General features: G+C 42.3%; 1 protein-coding gene across 30 annotated transcripts in view; it reads left to right on the top strand.

Annotated features, from left to right (window-relative positions):
• DST (dystonin) overlaps positions 1-12,531 on the top strand; it is a 370,183-nt gene that overhangs the window by 252,364 nt on the left and 105,288 nt on the right. For all 30 annotated transcript variants that reach the window (XM_044421565.1, XM_044421571.1, XM_044421551.1 and 27 more), the window contains 7 exons: positions 1,130-1,306; positions 2,940-3,063; positions 8,274-8,482; positions 8,987-9,304; positions 9,482-9,648; positions 10,491-10,647; positions 11,519-11,642. In XM_044421565.1, the coding sequence (XP_044277500.1) occupies positions 1,130-1,306; positions 2,940-3,063; positions 8,274-8,482; positions 8,987-9,304; positions 9,482-9,648; positions 10,491-10,647; positions 11,519-11,642 (1,276 nt within the window). The remainder of the gene's footprint in view (positions 1-1,129; positions 1,307-2,939; positions 3,064-8,273; positions 8,483-8,986; positions 9,305-9,481; positions 9,649-10,490; positions 10,648-11,518; positions 11,643-12,531) is intronic.

The raw sequence follows: 12,531 nt of genomic DNA, 5'->3' as shown, positions 1-12,531 counted from the left end.
CAAGACTTTCTTCTAGATGTCTTTGACATCTAGCGCTATCCTTTCAGTGGAGAAAGGAAAATCAAAACAATGGTAAACAAGATAAATGGCTGATGGGTTATTCTTAGAACCAGGACACACTGATATGAGGCAAGTGCAAGCAGAAAAAATGAGGAATGCAGAATAAGCACCAAAGTAGTTAGATTTGAAAGAAAGGGAACCAAGAGCTCGATGGCTCAGAAACTGGAACCAGGATGGGCTAAAACCAAGGAAATCTAGGCTTCATTCTGGCCAGCGAGGTTCTTTGCATTTTTCTGAATTGTTCATCTAGTATAGCACAATGCTCAGAACAAAATTGCATTATTAATGGTGTTCAGGTAGTGCTTGACTTCTCTGGCACTTCAGAATCAGACCACTTTCAGTATCAAGGCTTCTGATTAGTGAATTCAGAGGTACCCTTCTGGGCTAGTCAGGCAGACACGCATTTTTTCCTTAAATGTAGGGAATGACCTTCTTTAATCAAGGAGAGAACAAATTCCTTCTAGACATCCTCTGTCTCTGTAGCAGTTGCAAAGTTTTGAAAGGCCTCCTGGTAGGCTATGCCTTCTAGGACAAAATGGATTCTCGAGTCACACTGTCCGTGTTATTAATTAAACCCATAGAGCACAAGATGCACATTGAGTAGCCTTCATAGCCTGCTCTGCTATAGCAAAGTCGGTATGAACATTCAGGTTTGTGATGGCTACAGTTATGCTTCTCAGTGTGAGGGTGGTGCTGGGCATTGTGAGATTACTGCAAGAGCAGCTGTCTCTGTGATGTGTCATCTGCTGTTTGTACTTCTGGTGTTAACAGCCAAAGAGGGAACGCAAACGTTTTCCGATTGCAAGCTGACCACATGCATGGTGCCCTTTTATTGCCTGCGTACGTGCATATGTGAGAGAGTGAGGGTGGGAGGGATTTGCCTGTTCTGCTGTAGCGATGGAAGTATGAAAAGGGGATATGTGAGCCTCTTGCTTATCAGTGCAACAAAAAATTCAGTACACGTAAGCCAAGCATTTGAATGATTATAAGCCATTTTGAAGTCCTGTCTGGTACTTTGAAATACAACTTCAAACACATCTTTCTCCCACTCTCTTCTGTGCCCTTCTAGTGCAGTATCCTTGGAAATAACCTCAAAGACCTGGTAGATAAATATCAGAACTATGAGGAGACCTCCTCTGGGCTTTTGTCAGGACTCCAGGAAACTGAAGAAGCTGTGAATAAACAACTGTCTGAGCCAGTTGCTGTGGACCCCCAAAATCTCCAGAGGCAGCTGGAAGAGACCAAGGTAAATGAGTGAAAAAGGTGCTTCCTCCTTCTGCTAGATATCAGACAGCGATGGTCTCACAGTCATTAAAGCACAGGCTGATGATAAGTTCAAGAAGGGCACTGTAACATGCACTGTGTCAGGAGCTAGGTTGCCCTCTTCTCTCTTTCAAAACAACACACTGTTCTTTGGTAAAAGCTCTTTATTCTCCAGTCTATATCCAGCAAGCTAAAGCCAGCAAAGAAAGAATCTCTGAGCATGCCCAGAGTGGTCTATTGAACCCAAACTGGAAGCTATTTCTGAGAACCCATCTTTTCAGTGACCCTGGAGGGTACTTCTCTGGGAGTGCCCTTCTGGAGACAGGCAAGCCTCCTAGCCATACACAGGCCCTTAACTTGGCTAGGCATCCTCTCCTGACACTTCATCATGGGGTCAAGGATCATACCAGGCCCATCTGGCTCCCCTCCCATGCCCCCTCCAAGCTCTTGCAGACCCCGTCAGTTCCCAGGGTATGCCTGAACACCTGGAGGCGCTGGCCTTGAGATAAACTCAACCCTACTAAAACTTGGCTTTGGGGTTCTTCTTTGTTTGGGAGGGTCTTTTTTAATTCTTAGAGGACAAGTTGAATTCATATGTGGAATTCATTGTAAATCTACATAACTAGACCTTTCTTCAAATATTTATAACATAGTCAATATTCTCACTGTTAAAACTGCAGCAGGAAAGAATAATCCAAATCCAATAGTTTTGGTGAGTTGGAAAAAAATAGAAGCATGGGCATTTATTTAGGTAAGGAAGAAAGGGCGGATGGAAGGAAGGTTGAACGTACAGCAAATACTTATTTTATCTGGACCTCTTTTATTCAAATCCTCCAAATTCCAGATAAGTCTTGTGACACAAAGCAGAAGTGCAGATAAAGGTGTAGCAGAATTCTCTGTTCTTGCTGTCTGCCCACTTTCCCACTCCAAAGGCCCTGACATAACTCTACTTTTTATACAGATAAGAAAATTTTCTTCCCATCAGTAGGTGCTTCTTTCATGTGAGAGGAAAGTTCTGTTTGTGATGGCTGATTGTGAGAGGGTGCTTTTTAGTGCACTGGCTGTCACTGTGCAATCATGCTTTGCACCATGAGAAAAAGAGACTTTGGTACTGGATTGAAAAAGAGAACTAAAAACTGCATCATAACCTGTTTGGCCACTTTTCAACTCCTGTTTCTCAATTACAGAGGGGCTCTGCTCTGAGGAACAGCAGACAGGTTGGGTTTGCGTGCCAATAAGTATAGTAGTGTGGGAAACAGAGTGGTCTGACCTGTTGGGCACAACACACTGCAACGTTTTCCTGTATGTCTTTTGAAACGTCCAGGATCTGTGCAGTAGGACAGTCAGCATCCTGATACATGGGCTGCAAATGTTACTTGCTCACACCAGAGTAAGAAATATGTATTACTGATGCTGGACCTTTAATTCAGAACCCTCACAATCAGAGTGGCAACAAGATGCCACTGGCAAGTTCATCAGCGGAACAGAATGGAAACAGCCATCTCAGTGATGATTAAATGTCTTCCCCTTACATATACCAACAAATCTTATTGCTAATTTTTTGCATATTAAAAAATTAGGAAGCAATATAATTGAACAATGGTATAATTTTTCAGGTGCTTCAAGGGGTAGTGTCCAGTCACCAGGTTGCTGTAGAAAAACTGAAAAAAGCAGCGGAAGTGCTTTTTGACAGCAGGGGAGAACTACTGCCGGACAAAGATGAAATCCAGAGTACACTGGGTAAGATGAGTGAATCTCTCCCCAGTTTTCTTTTTCCACTGCTTGTATCTGGAGGGTGCAGAAGATACCCTATGAGAGTTGCCACCTTTGCTCTCACTTTTTTCCTCCACAATTCATTTCTTTTTAGCATTGTTCTGAGCTTGTGAGCATAGGGCACAACTCAGCCAAAATTTAGCTGTTATAGGTCCCAGTGATTTTAGTGGAAGTGCTCCTCACAGAATCATAGTTGGAGGGGACTTTGTAGACCATTTGACATACCTGCCTCTGTTTGATGCAGGAAATGTGGAGCTCGAGCATCCCAGCAGATGTCTCCCCAGGCTTTGCTTCAACATCTTCAGTGAGGAAGAGCACAAGTTTAGCTCAGTAAGGCTTAGTGGTACACTTCAACTCCAAGCTTAATAGTGAACCTCAGAGAACTTCAACTATTGGCCAGTATCAAAATGTAATATGTAAATAATTGTGCTTAAGTTTGGCTAGAGTGAACCAGCACGGTACAGTAGAGTGTTGGTCTGGGATGCAGGAGAACTGAATTCTGCTTGTTCGCCACTGGATGATTTTGGGTCAGTCACTGACTCTCAGCCTAAACTACCTCCCAGGGTTGGTCTGAGAATAAATTATATACATATATGCGTGGGTGGGAGTCATTGCAACAGGAAAAGGTGGGATAGAAATATAAGACATGAACCAACAAATAAATATTGTGACCTTATATTTTAGGGCCAAACTACACATGGCAGTCACAGATCTGTATATTTAAATGTAGCTCTGTCCCAGTCTAATGTGGGAGTCAGTGAGCTGGTTAAAGTGCTGAAGAGGTGCTTGAGCTCAGCCTGGTGGGGGTGATGTGCTAGAACACCTTGTAGGCCTTTTTAGCTTTAGAAGTCCTGCAGCTCCTAGCATCCATTGAGCAATCATGTTGATCAAAAAGCAGGCTCCCATGCCGGGCAGTGAATGGCTATTGAAACCTGTAGGAGTTTCCAGATCCATATTTATGTATCTCGTATGTTTATATCATTCCTTTTTTCCTTTTAAGGAATTCAGATTGGCTTATGTCATTCTGCTCCTTGTGCTCTCAATCTTATCCTCACAGCAAAGCCCTGTGAGGTAGGTTGAGCTGAGAGTCTGTGACTGGCCCAAAGTCACCCGGTTGGCTCCATGGCAGAGTGGGGACTAGAACCCAGATCGCCAGAGTCCCAGTCCCATGCTCTTAACCACTGCACCACGCATGGAATATTTTGGTCACAAGTCTTCTCCAAGCTAGCTTAGAGTTAATAACTTCCCATTTCATCACCCATACATGCAGGTAACTTTTAAATTGCAACAAAGCGTAATTTAGATCATTTACATCATTCATGTCCAGTTTCTTTCACATGGCAAGGCAGTCAGAGGCTCCTGGGCCAAGGTGCAGCAGGCCTCAGCCCCCAACTGTGTTGTCATCCTCCTCCTCACAGACATTCCTCCCCATGCTGAAGGCCCCGGCACTGTGCAGACAGGAAGACACCCAGAGGAATAAGTGGGCTGTCCTTTTGTGCCACTGAGAAGGGTGACTGTTGTAGGCCCAAGCAGTGCTGCTTCCCAAGAATAGCTTGGAAAATGGCATTGGCAGGCTACCAGCTGTACACAGGGCCAGAACTTTAGAGCCAGAATTGGTAGAGCTTTCGCCTTCCCAGGGTCGGAAAGGAAGAATGACTCAGAGACATGTGGGCTTCTTTTTAAGGGGCACCTGGAGCAACAGTGTGCTATTTTTTCTAGTTCAGAAAGCAGCTTGTGTATGGTTCTTGGACCTGGCAGCCCCATTTTTAGATCAAATTCTCAGGCTGAATCGGACACCGAGGGCTAGACAAAAGCTGGATAACAGATGCTGCCCCAGATTTACCACAACTATCATCATCATCATCATCCCACCTGAAAGATGGGACTCTGAAAGATATATGTAGTGAAGCACTATATATTTATAATTGATTATGGGAGAACTCTTTTTGACTACTTCAAAATCAGCTCAATATCTATCAACATTTAGAAGAAAACATGTTATTTCTTATTTGCTACTAACAGTTATTTGTTACTCACTCTTCATGCTTGTAATGTTGGCATACTGTGCAAATGTACCTTATCAACCCCCCCCCCCCCACACACACACACACCTTGGAATTGTAGTTGCCAACATCAACCATAGAAAGAGCCGTTTGGAAATAAAATCACAGAAGCCATTTATTTTATTTATTTATTTATTTATTAAAACATTTTTATGCTGCCCATTCGCCAAAGCCTCGGGGCGGCTTACAACAATAAATTAAATAATTATAATCATAAATTAAAAATGTAAACATAAGAATAAAATACAACCATACAATATAAAATAAGCCGCCCTGGCCAGACAAAATTCAATAATATTAACATTTAAAATGCCGCTTAAATAAAAAGGTCTTCGCCTGGCGCCAAAAAACAAATAACGACGGCGCCAGGCGGACCTCTCTGGGGAGCGCATTCCATATCTTAGGCGTCACCACAGAGAAAGCTCTCCTCCGAGTACCCACCCTCCTCATTTCTTTCACCTAGGGTTCCCGGAGAAGGGCCTCTCCCGCCGATCTCAGGGGGCGGCTGGGCATATATGGATGTAAGCGCTCCTTCAGGTAACCAGGACCCAAGCCGTTTAGGGCTTTATAGGTCATAACCAACACCTTGAATTGGGCCTGGACTTCAATGGGAAGCCAGTGAAGCTGACGGAGAACTGGAGTCATGTGAACATAACGCCCAGTCCCCGTCAGCAGCCTGGCAGCTCTATTTTGAACCAATTGAAGTATCCAGACCGTCTTCAAGGGTAGCCCCACGTAGAGCACGTTACAGAAGTCAAGACAGGAAGTCACCAGCGCATGTGTCACTGTTGCGAGGCAGTCGTACTCCAGGTAGGGGCGCAGCTGATGAATCAGCCGAAGCTGGAGGAAAGCGCTCCTCGCCGCTGCTGTTACCTGAGCTTCGAGTGAAAGCTCCGGGTCGAGGAGCACTCCCAAGCTGCGGACCTTGTCCCTAAGAGGGAGTACAACCCCATTCAGGACTGGGTTCAATTCACCCTCTCCGAAGCCCGATCCGCCAACCAACAGGACCTCCGTCTTGTCTGGATTGAGCTTCAGTTTATTGGCCCTCATCCAGCCCATTACCTCGGCCAGGCCCATTACCTCGGCCAGGCATTTTCAAGAAATCATAAAGTGAATTGACCTAAATACAGAGAAGACACTACTAAACCAAAAGCTGCTTCATCTGGCAGTTTGGCATAGCTCACAGCAACCAATGAGCATTTAATTGAGAGCAAAGGGTTGACATCAGCACTTGAGATGTGGTCTATGTGCCATCAGCTTGACATGGTTTAAATGAGCAACCACCCTCCCCCTGCCCTGCAACAAAAAGCAGAGTTTCGAGAGGATGATATCTGAGCTGGTTGAGGTTTCTTTGTAAAAATATATCTGTTCTGCTCTAGCAGACAAACCATATGAGATTACAAGAATCCATATAAAGACCTAAAGACACAAGAGAAAGTTGAAAATGCAGACCTAAGCCTTTAATTCCTTGGTTGCAGCCTTGAAGTATGTGACATCCATCTGTTTAACATCTTGGAGTTACAACTTCCTGTATTAAAATATTGCTGTACCTCTTCTTGTTATGCCTGTCACTGCTTAAACTGCTAGATTTTTGGTGGTTTGTTTTATCAGTCCTCCATCTAATATTTTCCTTTTAGCTATTAGTGTATGATATTTGCTGCATAAAATATGTAAAAGAAGGACATAGGATTTTGTGGAAAATGTGCTACAACATGTTTGAAAGATGAATGCATGCAGGGCATTGCATAGTCTTCTGCTTCTCAAAACAGTGGGCAGTATCCAAGAGTGTCATTTTGCAAACTCAAATACCACTAGTGGAGCGCTGCCAAATCTTTGTGCTGCACAGATGTTCTTATGCTTGGGTGGAATAAGAGACATACTGTTGTTTGCATAAAGGGTTGTGCAAGTGAAATTTGCAGCCAGTTGTGCAACTTCACTTGCACAAGCACAACTAATCAGTTGCCCAGTCATTTGAGACTTACATTTCAAAACTGTTGATGATTCCCTAGAACATGACGCTGGGGGAGACCAACACACAAAAAGTTACAATTCTCACCACCACTGCCTGGAGTGCTGTTGGTTTGTCTTCGGACCCCATCAGTTGACAGAGGGATAAAGGGTGGCTGTCTGTATTGGAGAAACTTTTCCTGTATCTCTGGTGACAAGGGTACGCAGTTCTTTTGGCCCCAGGGGCTTCATCTGGCTTCAGGAGTGAACTGTGTGTTCACATGCAGAAACTCACACATACACACACAGACAAAATCACTGGAGTTGCAGGGAAGGCTGCTAAGGAGGTGCTGAGGGAGGGAGGAGGAGGTGCAAGTCTCCTCTATTCCTCCCAACAACTTCAATGGGTATTGGAATGTACTTGCTGTTTCCCAAGCTCTGAAGAGGAAGCAGAGGTGTTAGCCCCATCCTTTCCCAGGGACTGCCATGGGGACCACAGGGTGCATGCTGCTAATGGTGGCATGGAAGTAGAAATATTCAGTTGTTTGAGTGTTGATATATGGGTTTTCACATATTAATATTAAAAACACGTTAAAATACATGATTCAGAGCAACTTCATCTACCATCATACCACAAAACACTGTAATTAACAATAAGATGGAGTGGCATATGACTAATTCCAGTTGATTACCTGTCGGTTAATGCCAGGTATGGGCCACTTCAGGGCTGCTGGAGGGAAGAGGAAGCATTCGCTCCCTCCTTCTGATCTACTGGCTGGCACTTCATGCTGCCATTTGCCACATGACTCCCCTGCTGGCAGCTCCAGTGGGCATTCCTGTTTTCAGATTGCCATTAGTGCTGCAGAAGTGGTAATGTCAGTGACTTTTCAGTGGCAGCACGGAGGGAAGTTGATTTGGTGATGGGAAGACGGGAGCTGCAAAACCCGTCTGGTCATGTAGACCAGGCCTGCAGGTTGTGCACCCTTGACTTAAAGGATCTTCGGAACGAGGAATGGGAAAGACTTCTGCCTGAGACCTTGCTCATTATAGTGAATCACTTTGGGTTAGACTGACCCTTAGTGGAACTTGCTAAAGGCAGCTTGTTACCATACCAGGATTCAACCCTCTGATTCTATGTACACTTATTCTTATACTTGTTTCTTGCAGATACTGTTGTGGATAAGTACAGCCAGTTATCCAAAGCAGTGAACAATCGTAATGAGAAACTCCAGATCACTCTGACACGCTCATTAAGCGTACAGGATGGATTGGATGAAATGCTTGATTGGATGAATGGTGTCGAGAAAAGCCTTGAGGAGCAAGGCCAACTGCCTTTGAATTCTGCTGCTATTCAGGACGTTATTAGTAAAAGCATGGTAAATAGAATTTTAATGGGGCACACTTTGCTGCTAAGACCAGGAACTTAATACTCAAATGAAATATTTTTGGGGAGGAATGAAAGATAATGAAAATATGTTTTGCATTACCAACAAGTTTAGTTATTTGAAGAGAATCCAAGCTCTAAAACAGTTTAACTTCAGGTTGCTTTCAGACAATGACTTTCTCTAGGGCTTATAGCACATTTGTTGATTATGCTAGCATGCCAGACAACTGAAAACCAGATGTCCTTGCAGAACGTGGTAGTCCAGATACACTGGCAGGATCAGCACAGGGACAATAGCAGGCTAAAGACCACTGATGTTCTTTTCAACCCTTTGGATAGGAGCTCCTGCCATTTTGCCTTTGAAATTGTGGCTGTCACTGCTGCAGAAGTGGCTTTCAGGAAGTACTTTTCTCATTGTCAGTTGCCAATCACTTTTCTCACAGAGAGGTACACACACGATCCTGGCTGTTTTCTCAGACTTCATTATCCATTTCAGGCACTAGAACAAGACATGATAGGTCGTCAAAGCAGCCTGAATGCCATGAAAGAAAAAATGAACAAATTCCTGGAAACAGCAGACCCATCCACTGCGTCCTCTTTACAAGCTAAAATGAATGAACTTTCAGTGCGGTTTTGTGAAGCAAATAACAAACACAAGAAAAAACTTGAAGAGATGGAGGGTTTGAAGACCAAAGTGGAGCTGTTTGAGTGCCTGTCTGACAAACTTCAGTCATTCTTAGACAGGAAAACTCAAGTCCTCAGTGATGCTGACATCCCAGGAAAGGATGTTGCTGAAATGTCCCTATATGTGCAGGTAAGTAAATTACCATTGATCGGAATCTTGTAACTCTATCTTATCAAACAGTAAAACAGGATATAAGAACCCCATCCACAATTATAAAGGAGCTTGCTAAGTTCAAGGACTGAACTTTGAACATTAGGTCATGCAGTCAAGTATAATAGAGCAATTACTTTCTTGTCCATTTTGTAGGAGACCAACACGGAATTGATGGAGCAGAAAAGGGATCTTGAAGTTTTGCAACACCTCATTGAAGAACTTTCTTCTCATGCTCTTCCTGGGGACAAGTCATTAGTGCTAGAAAAAGTAAATGCCTTGTCAAAGAAATTCAGAGAAATGGAAGAAACTATACGAGAAAAGTGGGTATAGTAACTTAATTTAGAACTGTACGTGATAGTGATGAAATATTTTGAATATTTTTCTAATTATCTGTGTGCCTTCTAATTTATGCATCTTTAAGTAGAGTACATATTGCCAATATTTCATTAGATGTACCTTTTTGAAAAAAATAACAAAAGATTCCATGGCACTAAATGCAAAGGTCAGTGTTTAATATTTTCACTTTTACTTCATATTACACTGTCACACTACAAGGAAAATTGAGGGTTACTTAAACCATTTCCTGGTCAGTTAATAAAGTGAGGTGTAATCCATTACACTGATTAAAAATAGCAACCTTAGAAACAAGTGTGCCTGCTTATGCCCTACACAAACACAGGGTAGTAGCAATGTATTTTTCAATTTATAAAGTGAAGAATACTTTACTGGCTTGCAATGCTATTGCAGAATTAAGAGGCTGTCAAACTAAGAATAATAACATAGAGAAAATGTCACCAGTTGGGCTAAAATCCAAAGGGCTGTGTGTGGTGTTCTCCATGTACATTGTGGGTTTCAGAGCTCACATTCCCACCATGGTTTCTCCTGAACCTTGCTACAGACCCATGTTTGACGTAGTGCATGGGGCTTCCATCAGAAGGTTGAACTGACAACTGTTTGCGCACACACAAAGGTACTAGACATGTTTTAGGATTTTTTTTCCAACCTAAGGCCTCTTTTTAACTTTTTGGAATGACTTCTGCATGTGTTGGTGCTGTTAAGGCAATTCATATCATAGGCTTATCATGAAGGTTTCCCCCAAATAATCCAGAGAACAACAAACTAAATCTCTTATAAACTTTAAGTATTGTTTTTAATTATCTAGAGAAGAGGGTGTGTCCTCTTGCCAGCAGCAAATGGATACATTCAAGCTTCATGTCGAGTCTTTGAAGAAATGGATAGATGAAATGACTGAGAGGATTCCAGAAACTCAACCTTTGTTAAATACTGATACTTTAAAGAAACATTTACAAAGCACCCAGGTGAGCTGTTCCTTTTACTTAAAGACAATGCTTCAGTTAATAGGATGTGCATAGCTATTAAGCAATGTTTTCTAACAGAGATTGTACTTTATGCTTCAGAAACCAAGAAGATTAAAGTAAGAAATGTGACAATCTCTTCATGCAAGGACTTTCTCATCTATTCCAAAGGAGGGAGCTACTCAGGCAAAAGAATTATTAAATGGGGAAGTTCTTATAAGACAGGCAGCTCAACTTGCAGCCACTTGTTGGACTGAACTGGTTTTTTTTACTATGGTTCAGCAAAATCTGATTCATTTTCATGATAAGAGAATTGACATGGTTAAATAGTAACAAAGGAATTGCTGTATTTTGGATCTAATAACTGGGTTAGATCCAAATTTAGTAACATCTAGAGCAGGCCTATTGAAATCAGTTGACTAATCATGTATTTCATTGATTTTAGTGAATCTATTCTGACTAAATCTGAATTTTAGCATATATACTGCTTGTATTTCAATTTTGCATTGGCTGACCGTCCCTTTTGCAAGTCAAATCATTACTTTTTAAATTACCATTTTGGATTTTTAAAGCTGTTTGTCATATTGAGCTGATGATCAGATGAAGTTCGCTTCCCGCACTAGTGAATATCCACATCTCATTTACATGTATGTACTACAGGAGAGCAGGGCTTCTAGCTTTTGCTCTGGTATCTTACTTTCTAAAAGGGTTGCAGACCAAATATGAGGTGTGACAGATCATGGGTAGATGGTGATAGAAGTATGCAATGTGTCATGATGACATTATTTCTAGTCATGTTAGGCCCTTCAGAATGGAAACCTGAGTTTAAAAAAACAAGTATCGTGCTTGAAAATAACCGTTGCTATTTTCTTAGAATTTGGAAGATGAATGGAAGTCAAAGGCACCAGACATTCAAAAAATGGTCAGCACAGGAACAGCATTATGTAACTTAATCAGTGCTGTCACTTCTCCTGCAAAATCAAGAGGAATAAAATCAGGTATGTTTAATGAATAAGTGTGATAATGGACATCTTACATGTTAATGCATACACGACAAACAAAAATACTTCATTTTAAGAAATGTTTCCCTACTGAATGTCCTGTATGTTGAAAAAGCAATAGGGCAGCTGGCTTGATGGCTGAAATTTAATTTGAATTTTAACTCTCCATTCTTGTGTAATATTAGGCTGTACCCAAAAAATGGTAAAACCGGCTTAAGAAACGCTTGACCCAGTGCTATATGCATTATAAAGACTACATTGGTTTCTTTCTTTACTTGCATTTTCATTTAATTCAGTTGATGTTACCTTCTCTAGGGAAGGGGTTCCATTGTTCAGACAGACAGGAAGTTTTTCCTGATGTTCAGACGGAATCTGGCTTCTTGTAGCTAAAGCTCAGGATTCTGTGTCCTGCACTGTGGGATACTTGAAAAAAGAGATCCTAGCCCTCCTCTGTGTGACAAGCCTTCAAATATTTGCAGAGTGCTATTAAGACTGCTTTCTCCTCAGTCCTCTCTTCTCAAGGCTAAACATGCCCAATCTTTCAGTCTCTCCTCATAGGGCTTTGTTTCCAGGACCCCCTGATCACATGTGTTGCCCTTCTCTGCCCCTTTTCAGCTTTGTTGTATCTTTCTTCAACTGTGGTTTAAAAGATAGTGTCAGAAAAGATGACTCCATAATATTGGAGAAATCCACCGAAAGCATATTCTTTCCAAACATCTTGATCCATTGATAGACTATCCGAAATTTCTGCCTCCTGGTCTCAGCTTTTCTACCCAGATATATCCGGATACTGGTTCCTCTTGCTCCTGGTTGAGCTCTGTAATGCCTAGTCAAGAAGTGTCAAAGGGAAATACAGGCACCCTACTATATGGCCCACGCAGGTCAC

Source organism: Varanus komodoensis, unplaced genomic scaffold (assembly GCF_004798865.1).
Source record: "Varanus komodoensis strain SLA01 unplaced genomic scaffold, ASM479886v1 scaffold12, whole genome shotgun sequence".
Taxonomy (NCBI): Eukaryota; Metazoa; Chordata; class Lepidosauria; order Squamata; family Varanidae; genus Varanus; species Varanus komodoensis.
Note: the sequence above shows the minus strand (reverse complement) of the source record. Positions and strands in the feature narration are given on the sequence as shown.